We start from the raw sequence: 23,820 nt of genomic DNA, 5'->3' as shown, positions 1-23,820 counted from the left end.
AAAGAGTTATGTGTGTAAATGCAGAAGTACATAAATGGAAAGTCATTGAGTTGAATGTACAACATTACCAGCAAGGGTTTTATTAGTTCTCCTTATCTGAGTTATACTGAGTTCCTTGTTTAGTATTCGAATTTATCCTTTGAAAGATTATTCTTGTTTTTTTTACATTATTTTTTTCTGTAGCTATGAAATTTCTACTCAAATAATGCATTAGCTCTTCAAAAAACAATTCTGTGTATGTATTTGGTCAGTCACCTGCAGAAAAAAATTTTGGACTTCTTTTTCTTATTGCTATTTCGCTTCTTGTCCTTGCCCTTCCTTAAGGTCACAGGATCCCAACGCAGCAAGGTAAAACAAAAAAAAAATATGTGTGTATTTGTCTGGGTCTAGTTTTGTGGCTTTTAGGCCCAACATCTTGAATAATTCATCTAAAAGTTCTTGAAAACATTTCTAACGCTTTTGTTCTAGCATGACATCTCTCCACCAAACCCTTCTTGTGCGCGGAATCTTATTAAAGACAGCAAGAAATACTTAGGAAAAGTTCATACAAAAACACATTGCCATTTTGGGGAAAACTGAGTGTCACTTGGCTTGTTCATATTATTTTTCTTGCTTTCTGTACTTTAGTTATCTACCTTCTGTTTATAACTTAATTTGGATGATTTAACTGATATATATGGCTCTGAAGGGACTTTTCTTCTGTATGTTAGCAGATACACATTTATGATACCATAGTAGAATTGTTCATTCGATATTTGTCACAGTTTTATGGTAGCTTATTTATGGTTTAAATCATTGGAGCAGATGGAGATATTAGTCTTTCTTGATAGAAACTCCTCCATAACTGCAATGATTTCTTATTGTTCCATGCTTTCCCTAAAAACTTAGAGGCAATTGGTGTAAAATTTTGCAGCTTTAATTAGTACAGTGACTCAATTTCTTACCTAATCTTATATGACTCTCAACAAAAAATTGGCACATAGTTTAAGCACCAACTTAACAGCGTACTTCATGCATGTAGAGGACTCAGTTTCCATTGCTGAATCAAACTCCTTGCTGATAATACTGCAAAGTTGATGCTTTGAGCAGAGCTGTAGCATGTGTGGTAGATAATTTTTGGTTCTTAAACTTTTAAATGTAGTTAATTGGTTTGAGGCTAATGGAGGCTAAACTAAGTAGAGATGACTTACTTGAGATAAGAATGCTCAGATTTGCCTAACGGTCAGGTTCCAAGAAGTGTATCAGATGAGGTTTAGACTGGACATAAGAAGGAACTTTTTCTCAGAGAGTGGTCAGGCACTGGAATGGCCTGCCCAGGGAGGTGGTGGAGCAGCCATCCCTGGCAGTGTTCAAGAGGAGTCTGCATAGGGAGCTAGGAGATATGGTTTAGGGGTTTTCTGTAGGTATGGTAAAGGGAGGAAGGTTGGACTAGATGATCTTGTAGGTCCTTTCCAACCTTGTGAATCTGTGATTCTAAGTGGTTTCAAAATTCTGTGCATATGGCAATATGGGGATCTAGACTTCTACCTTGAAAAAAAATCAAGATCTTTGTGGCTTTGGGATTGCTAGCACTTACTAACATTCAGCTTCCAAAAGAAAGAGTTTCCCACAGAACTTCAGAAAGAGAAGATACACTTCAAAGTCTATTTCATTCTCACTCCATCAAAAGTTTCTTCAGTTCTGTTACACCTTCATACATTAAAAGCATTAATCTAGAAGGTGAGTGTACTCATCCAGAACTGCAAAGAATTGTTTAAGAAGTATTCTAACTGCTACAACCGCATCATACATACTAAAAAAAAGTCCAAAAGAAAGTATGCAGTCAGTCTATAAAGTACAGTCTTATCTTTATTTCTTCTGCTGAGTTATTCAAACACCACTTGTCTAGCTCGTTCCCTACATGGTTTCCATATGCTAAATGCTATACGTTCCTTAGAAATTAGCCTGTCTTTCTGATGGAGAAGTTCTTTCAGAAGGAAAAAGATACTAATTATTGCTTCCTTCATGCTTGACAGGAAACTGTTGTAAAGACCATATATGCCTTTGTGTGCCTTTGTGTTTGTCTGCCTGCCTGCCTATCTTGAAGTACAAAGTTAAGTCTGTACTGGGTCCTGTCCTGTCTGGTATTTTTACTGATGACTTGGACGAGGGTATTGAGTACACTCTCAGTAAGTTTGCAGATCACACCAACTTGGCAGGATGTGCTGATCAGCCTGGAGGTAGGAAGGCCCTATAGAAAGGGATCTGGGCAGGCTAGATTACTGAGTTGAGCCCATTGAGAGTTCAACAAGATCAAGTGCTGAGTCCTACACTTTGGCCACAACAACCCTATGCCGGTCTACAGGCTTGGGGCAGAGTGACTGTGCATAGGAAATGGACCTAGCGATGATGATTGATGCTTGTCTGAACATGAGCCAGCAGTTGTGCCCAGGTGGGCATGAATGTCAGTGGCATTCTGGATTGTAACAAATGGTGTTTCCAGCAGGAACAGGGAAGTGGTTGTCCTTCTATACTCAGCCCCAGTGAGGCTGCACCTCAAGTACTGTGTTTCATTTTGGTCTCCTCACTGCAAGAAAGACACTGAGGCGGCCCTGGGGTGGCGTGTTCAAAAAAGAGCCACGAAGCTGGTAAGGGGTCTGGAGTGCAAGCCTTGTGAGGAGTGGCTGAGGAAACTGTGATTGGACAAGAGGAGACTTGGGGAGACCTTATTACTTTCTGCAGCTCCCTGAAGGAAGGTGGTGGTGAGGTGGTCAGCCTCTTCTGCCACGTAACTAGAGATAGGACTAGAAGGAATGACCTCAAGTCACACCAGCAGAGATTCAGTTTGGGTGTTAGAGAAATCTCCAAAAGAGCCAACCAGCGGTGGAATGGACTTCCAGGGAGGTGGGGGAATCACTGATCCTGAAGGTATTCAAAAAATGTTTAAATGTTGTACTGAGGGACATAGCTGAGTGGGAAATATTGGTGGTTGGTGGGCAGTTGGACTGGATGGTCTTGGAAGTCTCCTGCAATCTTGGTGATTCTATGATTATTTTTTATTCCATGCTTCATATGCAAGTAAAAAAGACTGGAAATAAAGCTCTACAAGTCCTCTACACTTCAAGAATGTGAAAGATGTTTAAAGTACTAAATCTTTACCCAAGATTTGGTCATTAAGTTAACTTTCTACCCTTCTGAACAGTTGCGCAAATAACTCCTTGTAGAATGAATGCGTCTTCCTTGATTCTATCTGACAGGAAATTATTTCAAATTGAAGTTTGTTTACTAATTGAGTGCAAATTGATTTCTACATTTGAGTCACTAATTCATGTGGTTTGCTACATATTAGTGTGCTCTAAATATGTGACTCAAGAAAAAGAATCAAACCTAGTTTATCTTTTCAAAATTAATTGGTTAATTCCATGAAGATACAGGGCAGTAAGAGCTTAATTTCAGTTACTGGTAGCAACTTTGTAAATTTTTGTAAAAATGATATATTATTCTGTCACTTATTTCAGGCCCCTGTACTTAAAAATAACGCAGGCTCTTAATGGAGGATCTAGCCTACTAGAGATAGCCACTATTACCTTTCTTTGTCACAAAGCCTGCGTAAAGTGAGTGCCATACACAGTGTTACTAGTGTTTCTTTTGAAGAATGTTAGGATCAATTTGTCAAATCTTAGGAATTAAACAATTGTCATGGAGTTACCTAGATCAATCTATGTCTGTGACAGGGGGGGCAGTAGGCTGTGGGGCCTCTGACCCCAAAAATGGGAAGGGAAAAAGAGAAGGCGTAGGGAGATGGGAAATGGACTGTAGGAACAAAGAGAGCAGCGGCAACTATCTAAGGAGGAAAACTTATTTTACTAACTTTGATATTGGAACACAAGATGACACAATATAATACAATCTAATTGAAATCGAGGCTAATAAATTAAGTAAAATTAAAAAAAAGAGAGTTTTCCAAAGACCAAGAAGTCTACTTCGAAATTTAAGGCACACAGCTTGGCAACTGACCCACACCCGCTGCCAGGCAGTGAGAGAGAGAGTGAGAGTCACTTCCATGACGTTTTTCCCTCTCTGACCGTGAGGTCCTGGAATCAGGAACATGATGATAAATGATGATTTGAGGATACTCATTAAGATAATTCATGCTTTCTGCCTGCTTTTGTCTTCTGTGTCTATCAGCATTGCTTCATGCTACCATGGTCCAGCTGCATTGGTGTGGTACTCTGCAAAAGTACTTCCCAGCATGCCACATGGTTCAGTGATTATTTTGGCAGATATGCTGAATTCAGAATTCAGATCCAGTCATAGTAAAATATTCTAAATGATCCACTAATTTTGGTTTTTTTTTTCATTTTTAATTCACATATATATTTTAAAATCTGTTTCAACTATTCCAAGTACATTGGGTTTGTTACCCACACAGTTTGAAAGTAATGCGTAGTTACATATCTATGATTTGTGTCAACAGGAAAAAAAAACCAAACAACAGGAAGCTGAGAACACACAGATTTTGAAAGTCCCTAAATATAGTATTTTTCCTCTTGAAGACTCATAACAATATTAATTCCTACCTAACCAAATGGGAATCAATGTGATGAGAGATATCGTTATTGGTACAGCAAGAATATGGTAGCAGTATTGTATGAAAGAAAATTTATTTGCAAGAAAGGAAAATATAATTGAATGACAAGGTAAACGGGATGACATTAGTAAGGATACTGCTGCAAGCTGAAATGGAGAAATTTTTACAAAAAGGAAATGAATAGTGAGGGATTGTGTGGAATATTTTTGAATTTATAAGGTATTAAGATAGAGTAGATCAAAGCATGATTGCTTAGTAATATTTAATAAACACCCTACTGCAGGAATTCGACCAGAATTACTACATCCAAATTGAATAGATTTAGTTTTGAGGAAATTAAAAAATTGCTTCAGGCTGCATGTATCTAAGAAAATGGCAGTTAATTTGTAAAGTTGTTTATCACTTTTAGTGATGATGCTTGAAGAGCATTTTCAAAGGTTTTCAAAGTATTTACTGATATTTTACTAGATAGAAGGTTATTACTGATAGAATGATAGAAATGATAGAAATGTCTGGTATTGTGATATATCAGTATTCTCTAACTATGGAAAAATACATAGAGGAAGAAAGTACAGCAGATGACAGACAAATGGCTTTAGAATTGTAAAGAACAGTTTTACTAAAAATTACCTTAAGGATAATTTTCTCTTCTAGGAATTTAGTAATTTTCTTTCTATCTTGTTACTACATTTTGTCATCTGTACTTTAAAAGAATTTATTTTCATTTTCCCCAATTTGTATTTTTTGCCTGTAGTTTGAGTCTCTGCTTTCAGAGCGTGATGAAAATACCTCTTTGTCATGGGAGTTTGCTGGAGAACATTTGTAATGTGTGAATACATATCTAAGTGATCAGCTTTTTTCCATACAGATGTAATGCTCTCAAGAAACATAAGATTTGTTTTAAAATTATTTATTTATTTATTTGGGTTAATTGCTTTAAGTATTTCAGGTCACATGAAACATTTTTACTTACTGTTGTCATGATTTCAGTGAATGCCAGGAAATTCAAGCCACTGGTTTGTTATTTTGGTAGTTTTCTTGATGTTAACTGACAGACACAGTAAAGCACAAAACCCCAACCTGTTATCGCAGGTAGCTATTAGCAAAAAGTATACCCTCTGGAAAAATGTATAACCTGAGCAGCCAGCAGCTCTATTAATGTTGCATACCTTGTGTATTATGGATGACTCACTAAAAATCAGTGCTGCCAGGTAGCAGAATTTATACCACTCTACTTTCCCAGCCGGACTTACATGTTTATGTATTAATGTTGCATAGGGAAATCTATAGTGAAAATGCATTGTCAAGCTGAAGAAGGCAACATGCTATTTGGTGGGACTTATCACCAAATGGCTTTAAGAAGAAGTGTTTATTTTGTGTGTGTGTTTTGTGTTGTTTTTGTCTACTCTGGCTACCTAAACAGCTTGTTGTGTCATGGGAAATACCACCCTTCTAACTTTAAGTTCCTCAGCAATATCTCTTTCTTCTGTTCTTCTGTAGTGCCATTGCCAGCATTGTGCACACCTACTTTTTTAGTCTGGAGTGTACCAGACTACCAGTAGTCTTTAGTGTACCCATTTTTAACACCTCAAAAATATTGTATAATGAAAGTAGTATAGCTGGTAGAAGGCTTGTGAATAATAAAGCTTGCAATGAAAGACAACTTGAAAGATTGTTGGGTCTAAAACAAAAAGTAACTATGAATAAGAAATAGGATTTTTTTTTATTTTTTTGTTTTTTTAACTAAACACTGATTGAAGCAAAGGAAAATATTTTATTGTAGGTATATTGAATCCATGATGTCACAGTTTTATGATAGTGTGTGTGTGTGTGTGAGTGTGTGTGAGCACATATAGGTGTATATGTGTGTATGTTTCTGTTTTGTTTTTGTTGAACTCCCAGGAAGAGGTTTAAACATGAAGGCAAAACTTTCAAAGTTTAGCATGGCTAAATATAAAGCAAAGCTGCCATATTTTTATTTTTATTTTTTCCTTTTTTGCGACTCCATCTAGCACTGTCACGTAATTTAAGGAAAAAAGATACAATTTAACCATAGGAGAGCTAATAGTGTGAAAAAAAAAAACCCTGATGAATTTTGTTTCCGCAGCACGATAATATCAAAGATTTAAGAAACAAATTTGCCAGCCTCGGCGAGAACTCTCTGGTAACAGCATAAATGTCTGTGTTGGTTTGCTTTTGAGTTAAAGGTTTTCTTCATTCATTTAAATGCATTTATCTTTTTCCCTCTTTTTTTCTTTTATTATTCATATTCTCTATATAGCAAGCCTTCATTTTTTAAACCTCTTCCATCTTCCAATGTCTTTTTTTCTGTAACTTCGATGGAAAGTTTATGGCAGCAAAGCTGTCATTCCGGCTACTTCTGCTGCAGCTGTTCCTGCTTTTAGGTCATACATGTTTTGGGCGTTGTGTTTTTGGACATGATACTAACTGACTGTGTCATGTTCCTTTTGAGTAAGCTTTCTACCACGCCATCTGATGGACTCACTGTCATAGGGCTCTATGCAACGTCCATTTTGCAACTTATACTGCTTAGTCATCCTCAATTCTCCAGCAGACTTCAATTAATTTTGTGAAACTTTAAATTCATCTGGAGTTAACTGTGCCTTTATGTTTGCTCCTTATGCTCTTCTTTGTTTTTTTTTAGTAGTAGTTTAAATTATAAAGAACAAACTTCACCATTGCTCAAGCAGTGCCATGCAGTATTGTTTGTTGCCGCTATAGGATGTGAAATATAAAAGCACAGTACGTTCTGTCAAATACTCTGTTGGTAGGGTGGGCAATCTGTATTGTATTATTGTATTGTAATGAGTTGTAAAAAAAAAAAAGGGGGGGGGGGAAATGCTTCGGTTACTCTGGTATTCATCAAGAACTTGCAACTCAAGAGCCAAATACTGAGCAGTATTAAGTTATGGTCCCACCGTAGAAGATAATTGAGAGTCAACTGTTGCACAAAAGTGCAAGATTTTTATACGTTATATATATACATATATATATAATTAATATGGGCTTCGAACTAACCTAATTATTTACAATTGAAATAACTCTTTTCAGATAAACTACTAAAAACATACTAAAGAAAAATACCAAGGGGATAATATTTCTTGACTATGTTAAATATCTGTTGAATAGCACTGTCTGTATTAAGTTGGTCCATGATGTTGCCATAGAGCCCATATACTAAGAGAAAACCTTTGGAGAACTGGTAGTAACTGAAGTCTTCATCTTAAATGACTAAAACTTTTATTCAGGAGAAAGAAATGGAAAAGCAGAGAACTCTTTATCAGCAAGCTCGCTTGCATGATCGTGGAGCTGCTGAGATGGTCCTTCAGATGATCAGTGCAAGCAAAGGTAATTTTTTCTTTTAAAATTGATTTCATGTTATTTCTGATGAACTTAAAGTGCTCACAAAGGTATTAACTCAAGCTAGCTATCATGAAACATACTATTTTACATGAGAAACAGAAATGCCCCTCCTGATAACTGCCAGTTATGTCAATGCATGGGTAAGTTAATAGAATATTCTTGTTTTAAAGTGTGATCTAAAAATATCTTTTATTATTTTAAGGTGAGATGGGGCCAATGGTTGCAGCTACCCTGAAGCTAGGAATTGCCATTTTAAATGGAGGAAATTCTACTGTTCAGCAGGTACAGTATTTGTCTATTTTCACTTATTCTAGTTGGTACAGAACTTTATAATTAAGTCTTTATTATTGTAATTAATTATGTAGTAAGACTATTTTCAAGTGTCATTTATACTCTTAATATCATCCCCTAAAGAAAACAGATTACAAAATAATACCTTTTTTGTTAGATATATTATTTTTATCTGTACATATAATTAATCTGTAGAATGCAAGGCTTGTTGACAATTTATGAGTTGGTTTGGCCTGATTCCCTTGACTAGCAGGGTGGACAGATCTGCAGATACGTACCTGTAGAAAAAGAAAGACAGGGAACCCCAAATAATTAAAAACAGTGGCAATGATCTGAGGAGAAACAGACTAATTTACTAGATATAGCACCAGAAATTCAAAATGACACACTATTATACAATATAATTAGAATTGGAGCTAATAAACCAGATATAATGAGAGAGTGTCCAAAAACAAAAAAAAACCAAAAAAACAAAAAAAACAAAAACAAAAAAAAACCAAACCACCACAGAAGTCCTTATACTAATGGTGTGCAGTCGGGACAAGCAGCAGCAAGAGAGCCTGACTATTGAAAAGAGGGATGTCAGGTGACCTACAGAGATATTATATGCATTCTCTCTGAGCAGGATTGCTAACAGAACAGCAAACAGTCTTCCGAGGAACATAGTTATTCTATTCTGGACAGGTGCCCAGAACTGGAGCATTAACTTTTTATCTCCCAGTGTACTACATAATGTTATGATGTGAAGTACCAATAACCAGAAATCATAAAACCATGAAAGAATAAAATGTTTTTCAGTATATCTGGAATGGAGAAAAATTATGTTAAATTGTTATATCCTGTGAAAATTTTGCGAAATAATTTCTGGGAGGTGTCTCGTAGACAACAGGGAAAAATCACTGGTCTCGGTATTCACAGAGAAATTTTTACACATCAGAAGTCCCTAGTTTATACTGTGGACAGTCTTTGTGATAAAACTGGAGAACTCAAACTTGATTTTTTAGTTTATGGTGACATAATGTAGTGAGCAGAGGGCACGTCTGGTATTTTGATGGTATTCTACACTGTTGATTATTACTTGTCTGCCTCATACAGACTGCATTCAGTGTTCTGTAGTAGTTCAAGATTCCTGAGTCGGGAAGGTTTCAGACATGCCATTACTACATTTACAGGAAACTGGGAATAGTTAGGCTCCTCTGTTAACTAGCCATTGAAGAAGTTGAGGACAGCCAGTTTCTAGTAAGTGACCTGAAAGTACACAAATTATCTAGAGAAGTATCCACTTGAATGTTTGCCAGTTCTTTGTGTTGTCCTGACAAAAAGGGACTTATATGATGTGTATATAGTTATTTAATCTGAATTTGTAATGCAACAATGTAGTTTTTTAAAATAATAATAATAAAAAAAAAAAGTTAAAATTTTTAAACAGAATGCAGGACAATTATGAATCTGGTTAATATATTAATCCTTGTAGTCTAAATTACATATATATAAAATAAAAGCATCACTAGTATAGTAAGAATTGCTATTTTTCAATTGCCTCATTTCTACTCCTTTTCTCAGGTGTTATATTCACCTTTCCAATTTTTTGGGGCCCTAGCATGAACTCCTCAGTCTTCCTTGGGAATAATGGCAAAGGCAGAGGAAGAAATGTGGAAGCAATTTTGAAAAGTCATCATCATTTGGCATTCTTTACTACAATTAGTTTTCTGTTGATGGTGTGGGTTCTTTTTCCACCATCTTGGATCTGTGTAAGGTTGTGAAAATATGTTCTGTTAACAGTGTCTGATTTTTTTCTTTCTCATTTTGGAATTTGCTTATTACCTTTTTTTCCTATTCTTTTTATTACTTGTAAAAGTAAAAAGAGCTTTATCTCATTCACAAAGTGAATTCTTACAGCATTCCAGCTGAAAATGATCTTTGACCACTGTGATTTTTTTTTGCATCTGGGCCTCTGGTTTGATCCTGTATCTTCACTTGACAGCATATTCGTTCTAGAATCAGAGTTCACTCCAGTGAATAACTTCTTGTTATTGTAATTTATTATCAGAAAAGTAATACTGATTACACTGCAGCTAAAACAAATGTAAAAACACTCCTCTGACTACTGACATGCTATTGCATCTAAAATAAGCTAAAATAAATTAAAGCCATGAAAATCTCAGGCTCGTGCTGAAATAGAAGTGAATAGAAATGCATTGCTGAGTAGTAGTTACATCCTATGTATTTTAAACATTAAAATTCTGCTGACTAAGTTGACTTTAATTATTTTCCATGTTTTAAGGAGAAGCAAACAAAATAGATGCATTTTCTTTCAAGGATATGGGCTTTAATTGTTCTTTTTATTTTTGACACCTCCACTTTTCTCATTATAATTTGTAAATATTAGAGATATTTTGAAACACCAGTATCACTAGTAATTTAGGATTGGTATAGTATTATGAAAACTAGAATAACATGTAGTGTAAATATTAATTCTCTGAACATGTGATCTGTTTTTACTGCAGAAAATGCTTGACTACCTCAAGGATAAGAAAGATGTGGGTTTCTTTCAGAGTCTTGCTGGTCTTATGCAGTCCTGTAGGTAAGAAAATATCTACTTTAAAAATTCAGATGGGTATAGTATGCCACTGAAATATATTGTTTTGACACTAGTATGATTATATGCTTAAATGAAATCATAAATCCTTCTCTACCTTTCAAAAATACAATTTTTTTTTTTTTTTCATTTCAGTGTTCTTGATCTAAATGCATTTGAACGTCAAAACAAAGCAGAAGGCCTTGGCATGGTGACTGAAGAGGGATCAGGTAATAATTTAATTGAAATGATATGCAAACATTTCTCGTTTACATTTTGTAGAAGAAAATTTGAAAGAAACCTTTAAATATGTATCTAGAGTCTGAAGCTAAGATATGATATCTGGAAGTGTCTTATATGTAATTGATCTACTTAAGCCCATACTTGTCAATAGTAAATAAGTTTCATAACTGTCTCAAAGGAGGCTTACCCATCATTTTGAAGAAGTGAAGAAGAGACTGCATGTAAAATTGAAAGCAGGTTCTAGTTACAAACAATGTTTATACATTTATAGCATTTCAGAAGTCCTTAACCGGTTTCAGCATAAAATGAACTTAAAAGCTCCCACGTGATTTGGCCAGACTTTAAATCAGACAATTTAGTTAAACAATAGGTTAAATAGTGAAGTTCAAGAAAAAACTCTATTTGATGTTTGGAAAAAGGTCTTCTGGGAAAGCTGCTTCTTTGAAATAAGCATTTATGTTTATCTGTAAAATATAAAATAAAAAAGTGCTTCACTTTTGACTTTGTACAACTTCAGCTTTCTACCCCCTGTGTTGTCAGTTCACTGTCAGTTTCTTTCTTCTGTTTGACAGTAAGTGCTTTGATTACCTTCCTATGTTGTCTGCAATGGTTAGTCTCATTTTTACATGACTATTAGGCTACCAAAGCACAGTTTCTCCCCTTATGTACAATATTTTTTACAGTGTATTTTTGTGTTTGAATCCTACAGTGACCAAATCTTTTAACATGTTTTTATCTTAAAAACCAGGTAAAAAAGCTTGACTGCATAATCATCATTGCATTTTGGGGCTCATAGATCATACCTGCAACACTTCATATCTCATTAGCTATTGTGTCTGTAAATCTTTTATGTAGCTTATTTCCTGACTATTCAATTACTTGTATCAAATCAGTACAATAGAATATTAAATTTGGCTGGATTGCTTCAAAACTGATAATGAAATGCTGTTTCTCCAAAAGTGCTGCACAGTAAAATTATAAGTTAAATATAGACAGCTAGATTTAAGTGAGTAAAATAATAATAATAATAATACAGTGAACTCTAATGGCTAAACTTTGGTCACATGATTGTAAATTGAACACTGATACAATTATCTGTCACACAAGTTTTTTAACCATTACTTTACTATTTTACTGAAAACTATTTTGCACAATCTTTTAAGATTTTGGACAATATTTCTGTTACTAAATATTTGTTTATAATTTGATTTTTAAGATGAACAGCTACCTCTGTTTCGAGAAATTCCTGCTATTGAATGCAGATAAAAACAATTATTTGAGCATTGCATAATTAACTCTACTGATGCTGAAGTATTTTCTTCCTCATTTCAGGGAATTTTTGTTTGTTTGTTTGTTTTCCATTTATTTGGTCCTTATATTTTAGTATAGTATTAATTTTGCCAAAAGCAATACTAAATCAATTCTGTGTTTGCTGAAAACAATTTATCAATTTTATCTTTTTTTTCCTGTTTCCTTTTCGTTGAACTAAATGTCCTCCCTTCCTCAGTCATCACTAATGAGCGCGGTAATTATTAAACACATCTGCCTTTTCTTTATTTTTTCTGTTGTTAGCTTTGTGTCAGCACTGTACAGCTCCTGAACACCATTAGAATTTTTTGTTTCTGTAAGAGTGTTAAACCAGTGGTTCTCTCCTATTATAATTATGTATTCTAAACTTCTTGATTTTTTGCGTCAACTCTCCCTGCTTTGTTCTTCCTTCCTTTCTCAGGATTTGCACAGTAACTGGCATGCTAGATGTAAGAGCAGCAAGCTTTTTAAAATTTTTTTTTCCTTTTTATTTCTTTTTATTTTAGTGTTCCCAGTATTTGTTTAAAAAATAAATACAAAAAAAACAACAAAAAAAAAGTGTACCTCTACATACACCAAGTCTTGTGCTTTAGTCCTCCTGTAGTATTTATGTTGTGTTTTGAATGTAGCTTTATTGCTGCATTGGTTTGTGCAAACACAGGAAATCAGTGGTGGATCCAGTGAGGATTTGAGGGTGGTTAGTGAGGAGAGGACCAGCCACTGGCTAGGTTTATCTAATGTGGTCAGGAGTTGATACCAGGGGAGAGATGGTTCTTCTCTAATATAGAGGTATAAATGTTTATGGGTGGCTCGTCTTTGCTCTGAAAACTACTTGACGTTTAAATGTTCCTATACCTCAACAGTACTCTAAAATACTGTAAAATGTCTTGTAAGAGTAGTTGCCATGATATGTTACCATCAACCTCAAGAACTAAGAATTAAAAATAAAAAATGGATATACCTTTCAGAGAAACACTAAGCTCAAACACAGGAGATGTCTTTTGATTAGCAAAATGTTGAAGGAGGAAAGTGAAAATCTCAATTTTTGCTTGTATTCTCAGTCAAAATTTCCATTTAGCAAACTAAGAGAATTCTACAGTTAGGATCATGTGTTTTGGTTTTCTTTGTTATTGACAAGCAGTGACAGCATTGTCAAGATAGAGTAATTACACTAAGCCAAACAAAAGAAAGGTTTCTCATTTTCTTCTTAGAGTTACTTTATTCTATGAGATTATGATCCCTTCAAATTATAGTGTTTTCTGTATTATAAAGCACACGTTTCTCAATTCACTGAAAAGAAATATACAAAAGAGCTGTCTAGCTGCTGGTATTAAAACCTGATAGCATTATGAGAGCCAAGCCAGTGCCTGTTTGAGGAAATCCTTAGATGAACATTTTTCAGGTATCCTAGATTTTATGGGATACATGACATCATATGTCTGTTTGCAATTGTATGAGTAGCCACCTGTAAAAATACCTCCAAGGAAGTACCAATGACAGATGTGGAACTTTCTCCCATTCTTTTTCTTCAAGGGAGATACTTATTCTATGAGTAACAAATTACTACTCATTAACAATCATTTTATTGATTCCCATGGGAATGGCATAATATAAAATGTACATTGTAGCCTGTTTTTCATGTCTTCTGAATCTGGCAGAGAAGCATATTAATGACTAACTATAAGTGAGTTTACTACATGTAAGTCAAATTATTCTTGCCAAATTCAAAGAAAGACTTCTCTTGACTCTTGTGAGAGTACATTCATGTTTTCATGAAGGCCAGTACTATATAAGTTTGTTTCTGGTCCCACATCAACTTCAGCAATAGGCAGAAAGCCCTATACTTAGTCAACATGAATTTGAGATTCATTGCTCTATTCCAACTGTTTCTTTGTGCTGTCCACATTTTAAGCTCCTTGTCCTGGTATTCCTCAGACTGGTACTACCTTCCCTTTCCAAACCCTGGAACCCCCACTGGTAAAAACATCAATGGTTCTTTCGCAAATGTGTTTCTTTCTTGTTCTTGTGATGTACTCGATGTTGTTTCTTCTGTACGTATGCTGTTTTGATTTGATTGTTCATTTCCTTTCTGGGAAAAAAAAAAAAGAAAAAAAAAAAAAGAAGGATTCTAAACCAAACCAGTGTATAAATGCTTACTATCTTGTGATGGTTTTTCATTCTTCATTTAAAACTCACTCTGTCATTTCACTGTGAGTCAAAATATTCTTGAAAGTGCAGTGTTTTTTAAGTGCCTTGCTTTATGTCTCATATCATGTGGAAAGCTTATGCTTAGTTAATCTTACATTTGGTAGGCAATATTCCAGAAAGCTATTTTTAATTTCTAATTGTTTTAAGAATTCATAAATACACTTATGTATATTAGGATGAAATTATTTTTCTTCCAATTGTAATTCACAATCAGGATAATCCTACTTCTGCACACTTGTAGTTTGAAATTTCTTGTTTTCTGAATACTTAGGAGAAAGTTTGCTTTAAATTGCTGTTTTCAATGAAATGTGCTAAATACATCTGGCCAATTATACAGATAGAAAATGATAGTAAGGATAGTTGGGACAGACTCTGCTCAGGAGTTGGACCAGATGACCTTTGACGATTGCTTGCAACTCAAACCACTCTATCACTGTGTGATCACTAAAACTCAGCTAGAATTTCTACAAAACAATAGCTTCTAGCTGAAACAGTAATACCTTTCCAGTCTTTTAGGTATTGTAATGAAAAGTATTTCTCCAAGTTTTTTTTAATCTAAAGAAATGTAATATAGCTAAACAAGGTAGTTCTCTTTAATAGATATAATTATGCCAGCTTATTCTTTGACATGTAGAAAGATGAATAAGTTCCCATGTGAGCAATGTGAGAGTTGATAGGGAAATTTTGCACCTGAAATTTCACTCATTTTGATTTGCCATCCCATTTTCTTCTGCTTTATCTAAAAGAGAACTTCGCTAGCATATCTATGGAAACATAATGTACCAGTCTTTCATGTTGATAAAATTTGTACTAATGTTTTTACTGTTCTCAGAAAACACTGTCTTCAGTGTTATGTTCATGCTAGTATATTGAACTACAAACTTCTGAAGTTTTAGACTGTTTTTAGTCTAATCTTTTTATCTGTCTAAATTAATGTAAGGATAAAATTCTATTGCATTTAACTGGTACTGAATGTGTGAGACATCTTTAAAATATTAACATGCAAATGGAAATTTCAAGAGGACCATTTATAATGTTTTGCATCATATTTGACAGTCTTTGTCATGTGCTATTGTGTCACCTAAGGGATCGGGCTAGTTGATTTCATCCTTCAGAAAACAGTCCAGAATTCAGACAGAGAAAGAACATTTAAACTGCAAGTGTTAGCTTACTACTGTAATACTATCTTATGGCAAAACTCTTTATTTATAATTAATACTGGTAAGATACACATCTTTCCTGAATAGGGCTATAGTGTCAGTAAATTGTTTTTAGGAAAACTCTTTTTATTTTTAGCTATTAATATTATATTGTGGCATTTTTTGTTCCTTCATAAGTTCTCAGAAAGCTTATTTGTAATAAAATATAATAATATAATTTTAGCATTGAATTTAATCTGATAGCAAAGGATGTGTTATTAAACTGGGAATTATGCAAATGTTTTGTAATGAAGACAGTGATTATGTGAAATCAGTGTATAAGTTTTTGTCATTCTCTGACATAGTCCCACTTAATGTGGTTCTCTAAGTCCATTGTAATTCTCTGTAGCCCACATTTCAGTGATGTTTTCTACATTTATATTACTGTTTTTGAATCAGTGTTTGCATTTATAAGGGGTACTTAAGAAGCTTGAATTTGGAAATCTGTGCTTTTCTTCTTTGAATCAGATTCTTGAAACGTCAAAGGCATGCAGTAAGAATAAATTTACTATGAGAGATCTTTGCTCTTGCTTAGCTGCCTTAAATGAATTCCTGATCCTTTCTGGAAGATTAATGTATCAGTATTTCTGAGTAATAGAAGTCAAACGTATTCCACAATGGATATTTATTATAAACAATCAGGCAACAACAAAACAGAGAATTATCAAACTTGGACACGTGCACTTTCAAGGAAACAGACATATTTCATTTTTTTCAATCAAACTTATTTTCATTTCCTGTATAGTTATACTTCTGTTCTTATACATCATAAACACAGGATATCAGTTTTTCCAAAACTACACACATAAATTTTTCATGTGTGTGGTCGTACCATTTACATCCAACATGAGCAATGGCAGCATTTTGACTATTGTTACATGTGTGTAAGCAAATATGTGCCAGAATATACATCATAACAACAAAAGCCAAAGGGGACAGTGTCAGGACAAACTGAGCCATGTTGTATGTGGTTTGCATATTTCTAAGTACATTTTCTCAATTAAAGTTTTTGTGAAGTGGCATGAATATGTGTGTGCAACAGCAAAGGTTGTATTAGATTTTATAGAAAGAAATCAATCTGCACTTCAATTCTGTAGTTTCCAACTAGGCATCTCTTTCAGTAACATCTGAAAAATAAAACTCCTGACAATACCAGCATTGGTTTTAGTCAGATTTTAGTCAGCTGTAGAAATGGATAACTAGCATTATTTAAAATCTTTGCATGTCCGAGCTGTTGGAAGCAGTGCTTTTTATTTATTATTTACTTTAAAATAGAGAAAAAGATTATTTTCAAAAGGATTAACTTTTTCAGCATATGTGAGATTGCATACATGCATACAATTTTATTTTGCAGAACTGTCCCATAACTTGTATTCGTTTTATAATTCCTGTATGGTATAGCTGAATAAAGTGCCCTCCCCAACCATTAAAATATTAAAATTGGGATTTGTTTTATAACATTTATAAATATCAGTGGGTGAACTAAAAGCCAGAAGGGATTTAAAAATATTTTAACTTACTTTGTAGTCTTATTCATGCAAATGGCTTTGATTCAGTGATGTCTTGATATGTAAAAAACACATAGTTGGGCCCTTCATGAACTTGATTTCACAAGCTGTAGTATATAAACCATTTTCTCTACAGTTGTCCTACATATTTTCATTCTTCCCCTTTGCTGTCTAAAAATAACACCTAGCCACATATTCAAATGATGTATATTCTCAAAGAAATTAAGTTTTGTGGTTTCCATTTTTATTTCCATTCCAAATAATTGTCCAAAGTCCTAAAAGGGGAATTTTCTGTAGACCCTTTATTTGTTTTAATCACCAGTATTATTATCTTATTATTAACTTTTATTGGCTGCTGTTCTATCTTTTTCGCAGTTTTGACTGTTTTCACTAATGAATGTTTGTTTCTTCTCATCTCAGTTCAGCATGTGCAGTTAAGTGTAGGTGTTGAAATAATTGAAATAGCATTGTTTTAATACGAGGCTTACTAGTATACTGTTGTCTATTGAAGGATCATGAAAATTGTTTTAAGATTTATACTTCACGATTTTATTTGTCTACCAAAAAATGAACCTAGGTCAGTGAAGCCCACTGGCATTTGTTCTAGTTCATCTTAAGTTTATTGCTTTATTTTGTCAAGGGAAACAAAAGCCCAAGATCCATTTTATGTTGGCAGCAAACAGGTACTAAATCCTGTCTAATTGATTATTGAGAACGCAGATAGCTATAAATCCTGGGTTATTTGAAGATATTTTAAAATCCTATCATTTACTTGAGGAATGATTTTCATTACCATTCAATTAATCCTCTTTTTAAGTACTGTGTTTTGCGGACGGTAACAAAATTCATCTTATCCTAACCTTTGTTTGTCATACAGCGTTCATGCCTAGAATACTCAAACAAGAATGTAAATCATGGATTATTTCTAAAATGTTGCCATGCTCATGTCACCATACTTATAAATCCAAAGTTATTTATTTATTTTTAATTAAGACTTTTTGAAGCAAACTATCTGTCAAGCACAAGTCATATGTGCTTCAGGTAGATTGTAGGCTATAAATTTTCTCTTTCCATCTTCCTTAAAATTAAATATGGAGATTTTCAGCAGGGGGCATGCAGTATTAGCTGTCAGCCTGTGATAATCTGTGCTTCCATCTGGACTTTCTGCAGGAGAAAAGGTGATGCAGGATGATGAGTTCACCTGTGACCTCTTTCGCTTTCTTCAATTGCTTTGTGAAGGACACAATTCAGGTTTGTGGACAGCCTTCCAGATAAGCCAAGGTGGCACTAATTGTAAGATAACTAATGATAAAAGCTCTTCATTGCTGTAAGTTGGGCAGTCTTCCTGAAATATTATAGAATGTATTGAAGCTGCTAAAAATAAAAAATAAATATATTTATATGTGATAAATTGTCAGGCCATTTAATCTCTTTAAGCTTTGTAGAAAAGGTTCTGGTTTCCAAACTGATGAATTTTCAGTCATGACTGGACTGGAAAAGATAAACGGCATTGGAAAATGCACATGATTTATAACTTCTGGCCAGTGATTGAGAGAAGAAAAAAATTTACATTAACCACTGGTCGTATATATGACGGTGCAGTTAGGAATTGTGTAAATCTGAGACTTGATTTCATTGTCACTTTGGAAAATATGTATTATGCATCATTCTCTTAGTATTGATGGAATTCTCAGGATGTGAAATTAGTCATAAATATGGCCGAGTTCAACTTCTACAGATGAGAAAAAATAAAAAAAGAAATAAATAAAAATCAAATTCCTGGCTCATGCTTTGCTGATAAATTGATATGATCTTTGCAATAAAATGATGAAATTCTCAAATAGAATTAGTGAAATAATAAAAATCCATTCCTTTAAGATACACTTTCCTAGATCGTGTTTATTCAGAATTTAATTAGAAATAATTTTGTACTTTAATTTAGACTAAATCTTTTATTTGAAATTTTAGATTTTCAGAATTACCTGAGAACTCAGACTGGTAACAACACAACTGTTAATATTATCATTTCCACTGTGGATTACTTATTGAGAGTTCAGGTAGGTTAACTCCTGTACAAATTAATTAGATGACAAAGATGGCTAGTATTTCCTAATGGATATATGTTGGGGTAAAGGGGAGGAGGGAAAACAGAAGGCTGATTTAAAAGCCTTTCAAGCCTCTACTTTGAAGATTATCCTTAGTCTTTAAATATGAAAGCTTACAATTATTACCAGTAACAATTAATCACTGTACATGATAATCAGTTTCATTTCGTTTTTATTTATTTAGCAAAATTTTCTCTTAACCATTTATGTATTGTGACTATGAATTCCAGGCTATTAAAATAAGTATTCTTTAAGTTGCTGCTGTTATCAATATTGCCATTTATCTTTACACATTCTGTAGAAGTTTTAGGGGTAATACAGAAATTTCTATTCCATTGCTTACTTTGTTGAAACTTTTATGATATTTCCTTCGGGGAAGACGGAAACAGGCATCTTGCATAAAAAACTGCCTTTGTTCCCACTACTGAATGGGTATCAAGCACAGAGTACAAAGAGAGATTCTTTCATGATCAGCTTGCAACATCACAGTAATATTGTGTCCTGCACAGAATGCAAACAGTTTCATCTCTAAGAGCAGATGGCAACCAATCTCATTCTTTTTTTCCTTTTTTTTTTTTCCTTTTTTTAATTTTTTTTTTTTCTTTTTGCCAGTTCATTATTGTTCCTATCATTTCCCTTGAGATGAGAATCCTTGAAGTAATACTTGACAAACTGTGAGGGATCATTTAAAAACATAAGCTAATTAATTTTTGAAACTATATTCCTAGCAAATGTTTTTCTTGATGAAAAATTTATTAAAGAAACGAATTGTGTAATCTCTGTGCTTCTCACAACTGTTTTTAGGAGTCCATCAGTGATTTCTATTGGTACTATTCTGGGAAGGATGTTATTGATGAACAAGGGCAACGAAATTTTTCCAAAGCCATCCAGGTTGCAAAACAAGTTTTCAATACACTCACGGAGTATATCCAGGTAAAATATTTCATTGTAATCTTATGGATTTGCAAGAAAATGAGTAATACTTCAAATATGAAAATAATGCAGGGAAAATGAGGTATAGTTAGGGATATAAAATAGATGGAACTGTACTTCAAAAATGATTTTAGTGCATTAATTCAAATAGGAAGTGAAGTTTTGTGTTACTGGCACTGCTCTTTCAGGGCCTTAATAATGCAGGCTAATTTACAGCTATTAGTAAATAATTGTCCTTCGGTTGTTTACAAATTACAGATACTGTAGCAGAGGAGCTGGGGACTTGTTGATCTTTGAGGTCCCTTTCAGCCGAAGCAATTCTGTGATAGTAGGGTGGACTTTTTAGTTAATTATTTCTGAGGCAACATTCATTTCCTCACAAAAAATGAAAAATGGAATGTTTCACTAAATGATTAATCTCCAAATGTATTATACTGAAGTGTAATAACTGCTGAATAAGTACAAGTAGCAGCAACTTATATACATGTGCATACACGTGTTTATTGTATACTTATATGGCAAATCACAAGAAATATTGTTAGCTAGTAAATATTTAATGTGCTTTTGTCTGAGGTTTGAAAAGATTTTATAATATTGCTTTTTGGAAATTGGATTTTTTTTTTTTTTTTAGAATAATATTTTTTTAACTCCGTGTTCTACAAGTAGATATACTGGAAAGAAAGCTAAACCAACAAATCAGGAATCCTAGTCTCAAATCTCTTATAACAATTTTGCATCTGTACTGCGTATGGTTATTTCTAATTTACATGTGCATCAGCTTGAAGATCTGTGCTCCTCTAACATGTGTAGTTTAAAGTTCTGAATAGCTAACCCCTACTTTATGTTCTTTTGTTAATTGACTCTTGGCTAAAGCAGGGTTGGAATGGCTATTAGCAATTGGCATTGCTCATGGTTGGCGGTGCTATGAATTAGGTAATTATGTTTATGTTTCTTTTTTCAAAGCATTTTTAAAGGGCAATACTATACCTCTCTATTTGTTTGTTTGTTTGTTTTTTAAATTGAGTTTCTATTAGTTAAAACCTGCTTTTTTTTTTTTTTTTTTTTTTTTTTTTTTTTTCTCTTATTGCGATGTTAAAAAACAGGGGCCATGTACTGGTAACCAACAGAGTCTGGCTCATAGTAGGCTGTGGGATGCAGTTGTTGGATTTCTTCATGTATTTGCTCACATGCAGATGAAGCTGTCTCAGGTATCTTTTTGTTCTTCCTTTTAAAGTTAATGACTTTTTACCAAAGATTAACTGTATTTGTTACTGTGAGTAAATAATAACAACAGTTGATGTTGGAGGCAAGAGGAAAAATAAGAAAGAGGTGAAATAATAAAAAAGCATTTCAAGGCGTAAACTATGGAATTGCAGTGCATGTGAATAGCAGGCCTATAAAAGAATTACTGTCCACGATCTCAAAGCTGATTAAATGAAGCTGAAAATGAAGCCTATCACCTGAAATCAGAAAAACAAAACAAAACAAAAAAACAACTTAGCCAGCTCAAGTGTTGCCTATCAAAGTTATGCCTCCTTGTTTTCTGCAATTTTGCAAAAGCCTTTTATGCAGGAGCTATCTTCCCCATTTAGGTGCCTAGTTCAAAGCGGACATCTAAGCCTTTTCTGTTCTCAGTGGGGAAAAACTCTAATCTTTAGAATGAGTTAATTGCTTTTGGATGTGAGTACTCCTTTCATGAACTACAGAACATATGGGAGACTAGCGCAGACAGTTCTGATGAGGACTAAAGTTAGAGAAGAAGAATCCTATCCTTAAACACTGTGTTTTTCAGCTTCTTAATTTTTTTAAAATAATGCAGTTCACTTTACATTACACATTTTTAATCAAATGTAATAATTCTCAATTTTTTGAAATAATTTGATGTTTTCTGAGAATAGTGTCATAATTATGAATAAGTTTCAGTTGTTAAGCAATTTAACTCTGAAGGGAACTACGATTTCCTTATTTATTTATTTATTTCCAATCTTCATGCATACTATAATGATTTTGGATTATCTTTATTATATTCAGAATAGAAAAAAAAAAGTCTGTGATTGTGTAGTCCACAGTAGTGACTACTGTTCTTTCTTCGTGAACCACTAAAGCAGTGTGGAAAGTAATACATAAGTAGTTACAGACAGCCAGGCAAACACATGTAAGCTAATTGTTGATTAAGAAACCTGATTTGATTATGAGCAAGATCTGGTTTCACAGCAATGACAAGAATATGATTTGAGCTGTTCCAGCATGAATTCAAACTGTCTTTTAGCTAGTACATCTAGAAAATGATGATACTATGCTGCTTCAGACAAAGCCAAGAACCTTTGCTCAAAAAGATCCACTGCAGTGTGTGGAGTTTCTCATGCTGTTCTGCACAATGACATAAACAGCTTGCTCTGAATGTATGATAAGTAGAGACAGTGCCTTTCTCTTGTGTGGAGCTCAAACTCGTAGCTTTTGGGAGTTTGTTTAGTTCCTTTTATAATCACGTTTCACTTGGAGCCCTATATGCTGCTGCCATGGTTGTTTTTTGCAAGGCTTCTAGGCTGTGAATTTGATTACATCAACAGTAATGCTATTTCAGATGTCATTAATCATTACAGAAGCATCACCTATGGGCTTGACGTACTCAGTTATTGCTTTATTCCTTTATTACCACTCTCAATACTAATAGCTTCTTAATTTTTAAGTCTTATTTTTACAGTGTTGCATCTGCATAAACATGTATGAATGATAAGAAAGTTGATAGACATCTTATTTATATGTTTGTGTCCATTATTTAGGATTCCAGTCAAATTGAATTACTGAAAGAATTAATGGATCTTCAGAAGGATATGGTTGTAATGTTGCTGTCTATGCTGGAAGGTAGATAAAATTTAATGTTTGTTTTCTTTTACAGTTATTTTGTTAATGATTAGGTTTTTAACTTTAATGAGACAATTGTGAGAGGTCTTAGGTCATAAATTGTGTGAGAGATTTCTATAGTGTGTTTGATATCATTTATATTGCTTCCTCATGACATAATTGCATAAAATCCAGCTATAACAGAAGTTATGTTTTGTTTCTGTGAACTTGGCTTATCTTTTGGCTTTAAGTGAGAAATTTTACTGTTGGAGTTGAAATCCTGAATTCAATGAATTGAACAAATTATTTATTATTTCATTAACAGCTTTAATAGGTTTCAATTATTTTTATAGCCATCTTGGCCATAAATAATAGGCTTCAACTCCTCTAGTAACTTAGTTCAAAGTCCTTTAAAACTAATAATTGAAAATTATCATTCCACAGAGAAGTGATCAGTGTCAAGGAATACATTTACGTAGTTCCTGTCTAGAGGCTATCAGTAGTATTCTGCTTAGAAATACACAAACATAGACAATTGAAAGATAGGGGTTTTTTTTGCTTCTTTCATGTACATTTATTGCCTTGAAAGAACTAGAAGGGCAAATGAAGCCTAAATTGCAGTGTAACCTGGGTTGCTACGGTTTCCTCA

General features: G+C 33.8%; 1 protein-coding gene across 1 annotated transcript in view; it reads left to right on the top strand.

Moving 5' to 3' along the window:
- Nucleotides 1-23,820, top strand: part of RYR2 (ryanodine receptor 2) — a 303,963-nt gene that overhangs the window by 259,840 nt on the left and 20,303 nt on the right. Inside the window, exons 80-91 of the mRNA XM_032443314.1 lie at nt 325-348; nt 6,678-6,734; nt 7,840-7,939; nt 8,157-8,236; nt 10,753-10,829; nt 10,980-11,053; nt 12,574-12,591; nt 18,460-18,540; nt 19,258-19,346; nt 20,199-20,327; nt 21,431-21,535; nt 23,111-23,192. Coding sequence (XP_032299205.1) covers nt 325-348; nt 6,678-6,734; nt 7,840-7,939; nt 8,157-8,236; nt 10,753-10,829; nt 10,980-11,053; nt 12,574-12,591; nt 18,460-18,540; nt 19,258-19,346; nt 20,199-20,327; nt 21,431-21,535; nt 23,111-23,192 — 916 coding nt within the window. The remainder of the gene's footprint in view (nt 1-324; nt 349-6,677; nt 6,735-7,839; nt 7,940-8,156; nt 8,237-10,752; nt 10,830-10,979; nt 11,054-12,573; nt 12,592-18,459; nt 18,541-19,257; nt 19,347-20,198; nt 20,328-21,430; nt 21,536-23,110; nt 23,193-23,820) is intronic.

Source organism: Coturnix japonica, chromosome 3 (genome assembly GCF_001577835.2).
Source record: "Coturnix japonica isolate 7356 chromosome 3, Coturnix japonica 2.1, whole genome shotgun sequence".
Taxonomy (NCBI): Eukaryota; Metazoa; Chordata; class Aves; order Galliformes; family Phasianidae; genus Coturnix; species Coturnix japonica.
This window is presented reverse-complemented; position numbering and strand designations above follow the sequence as displayed.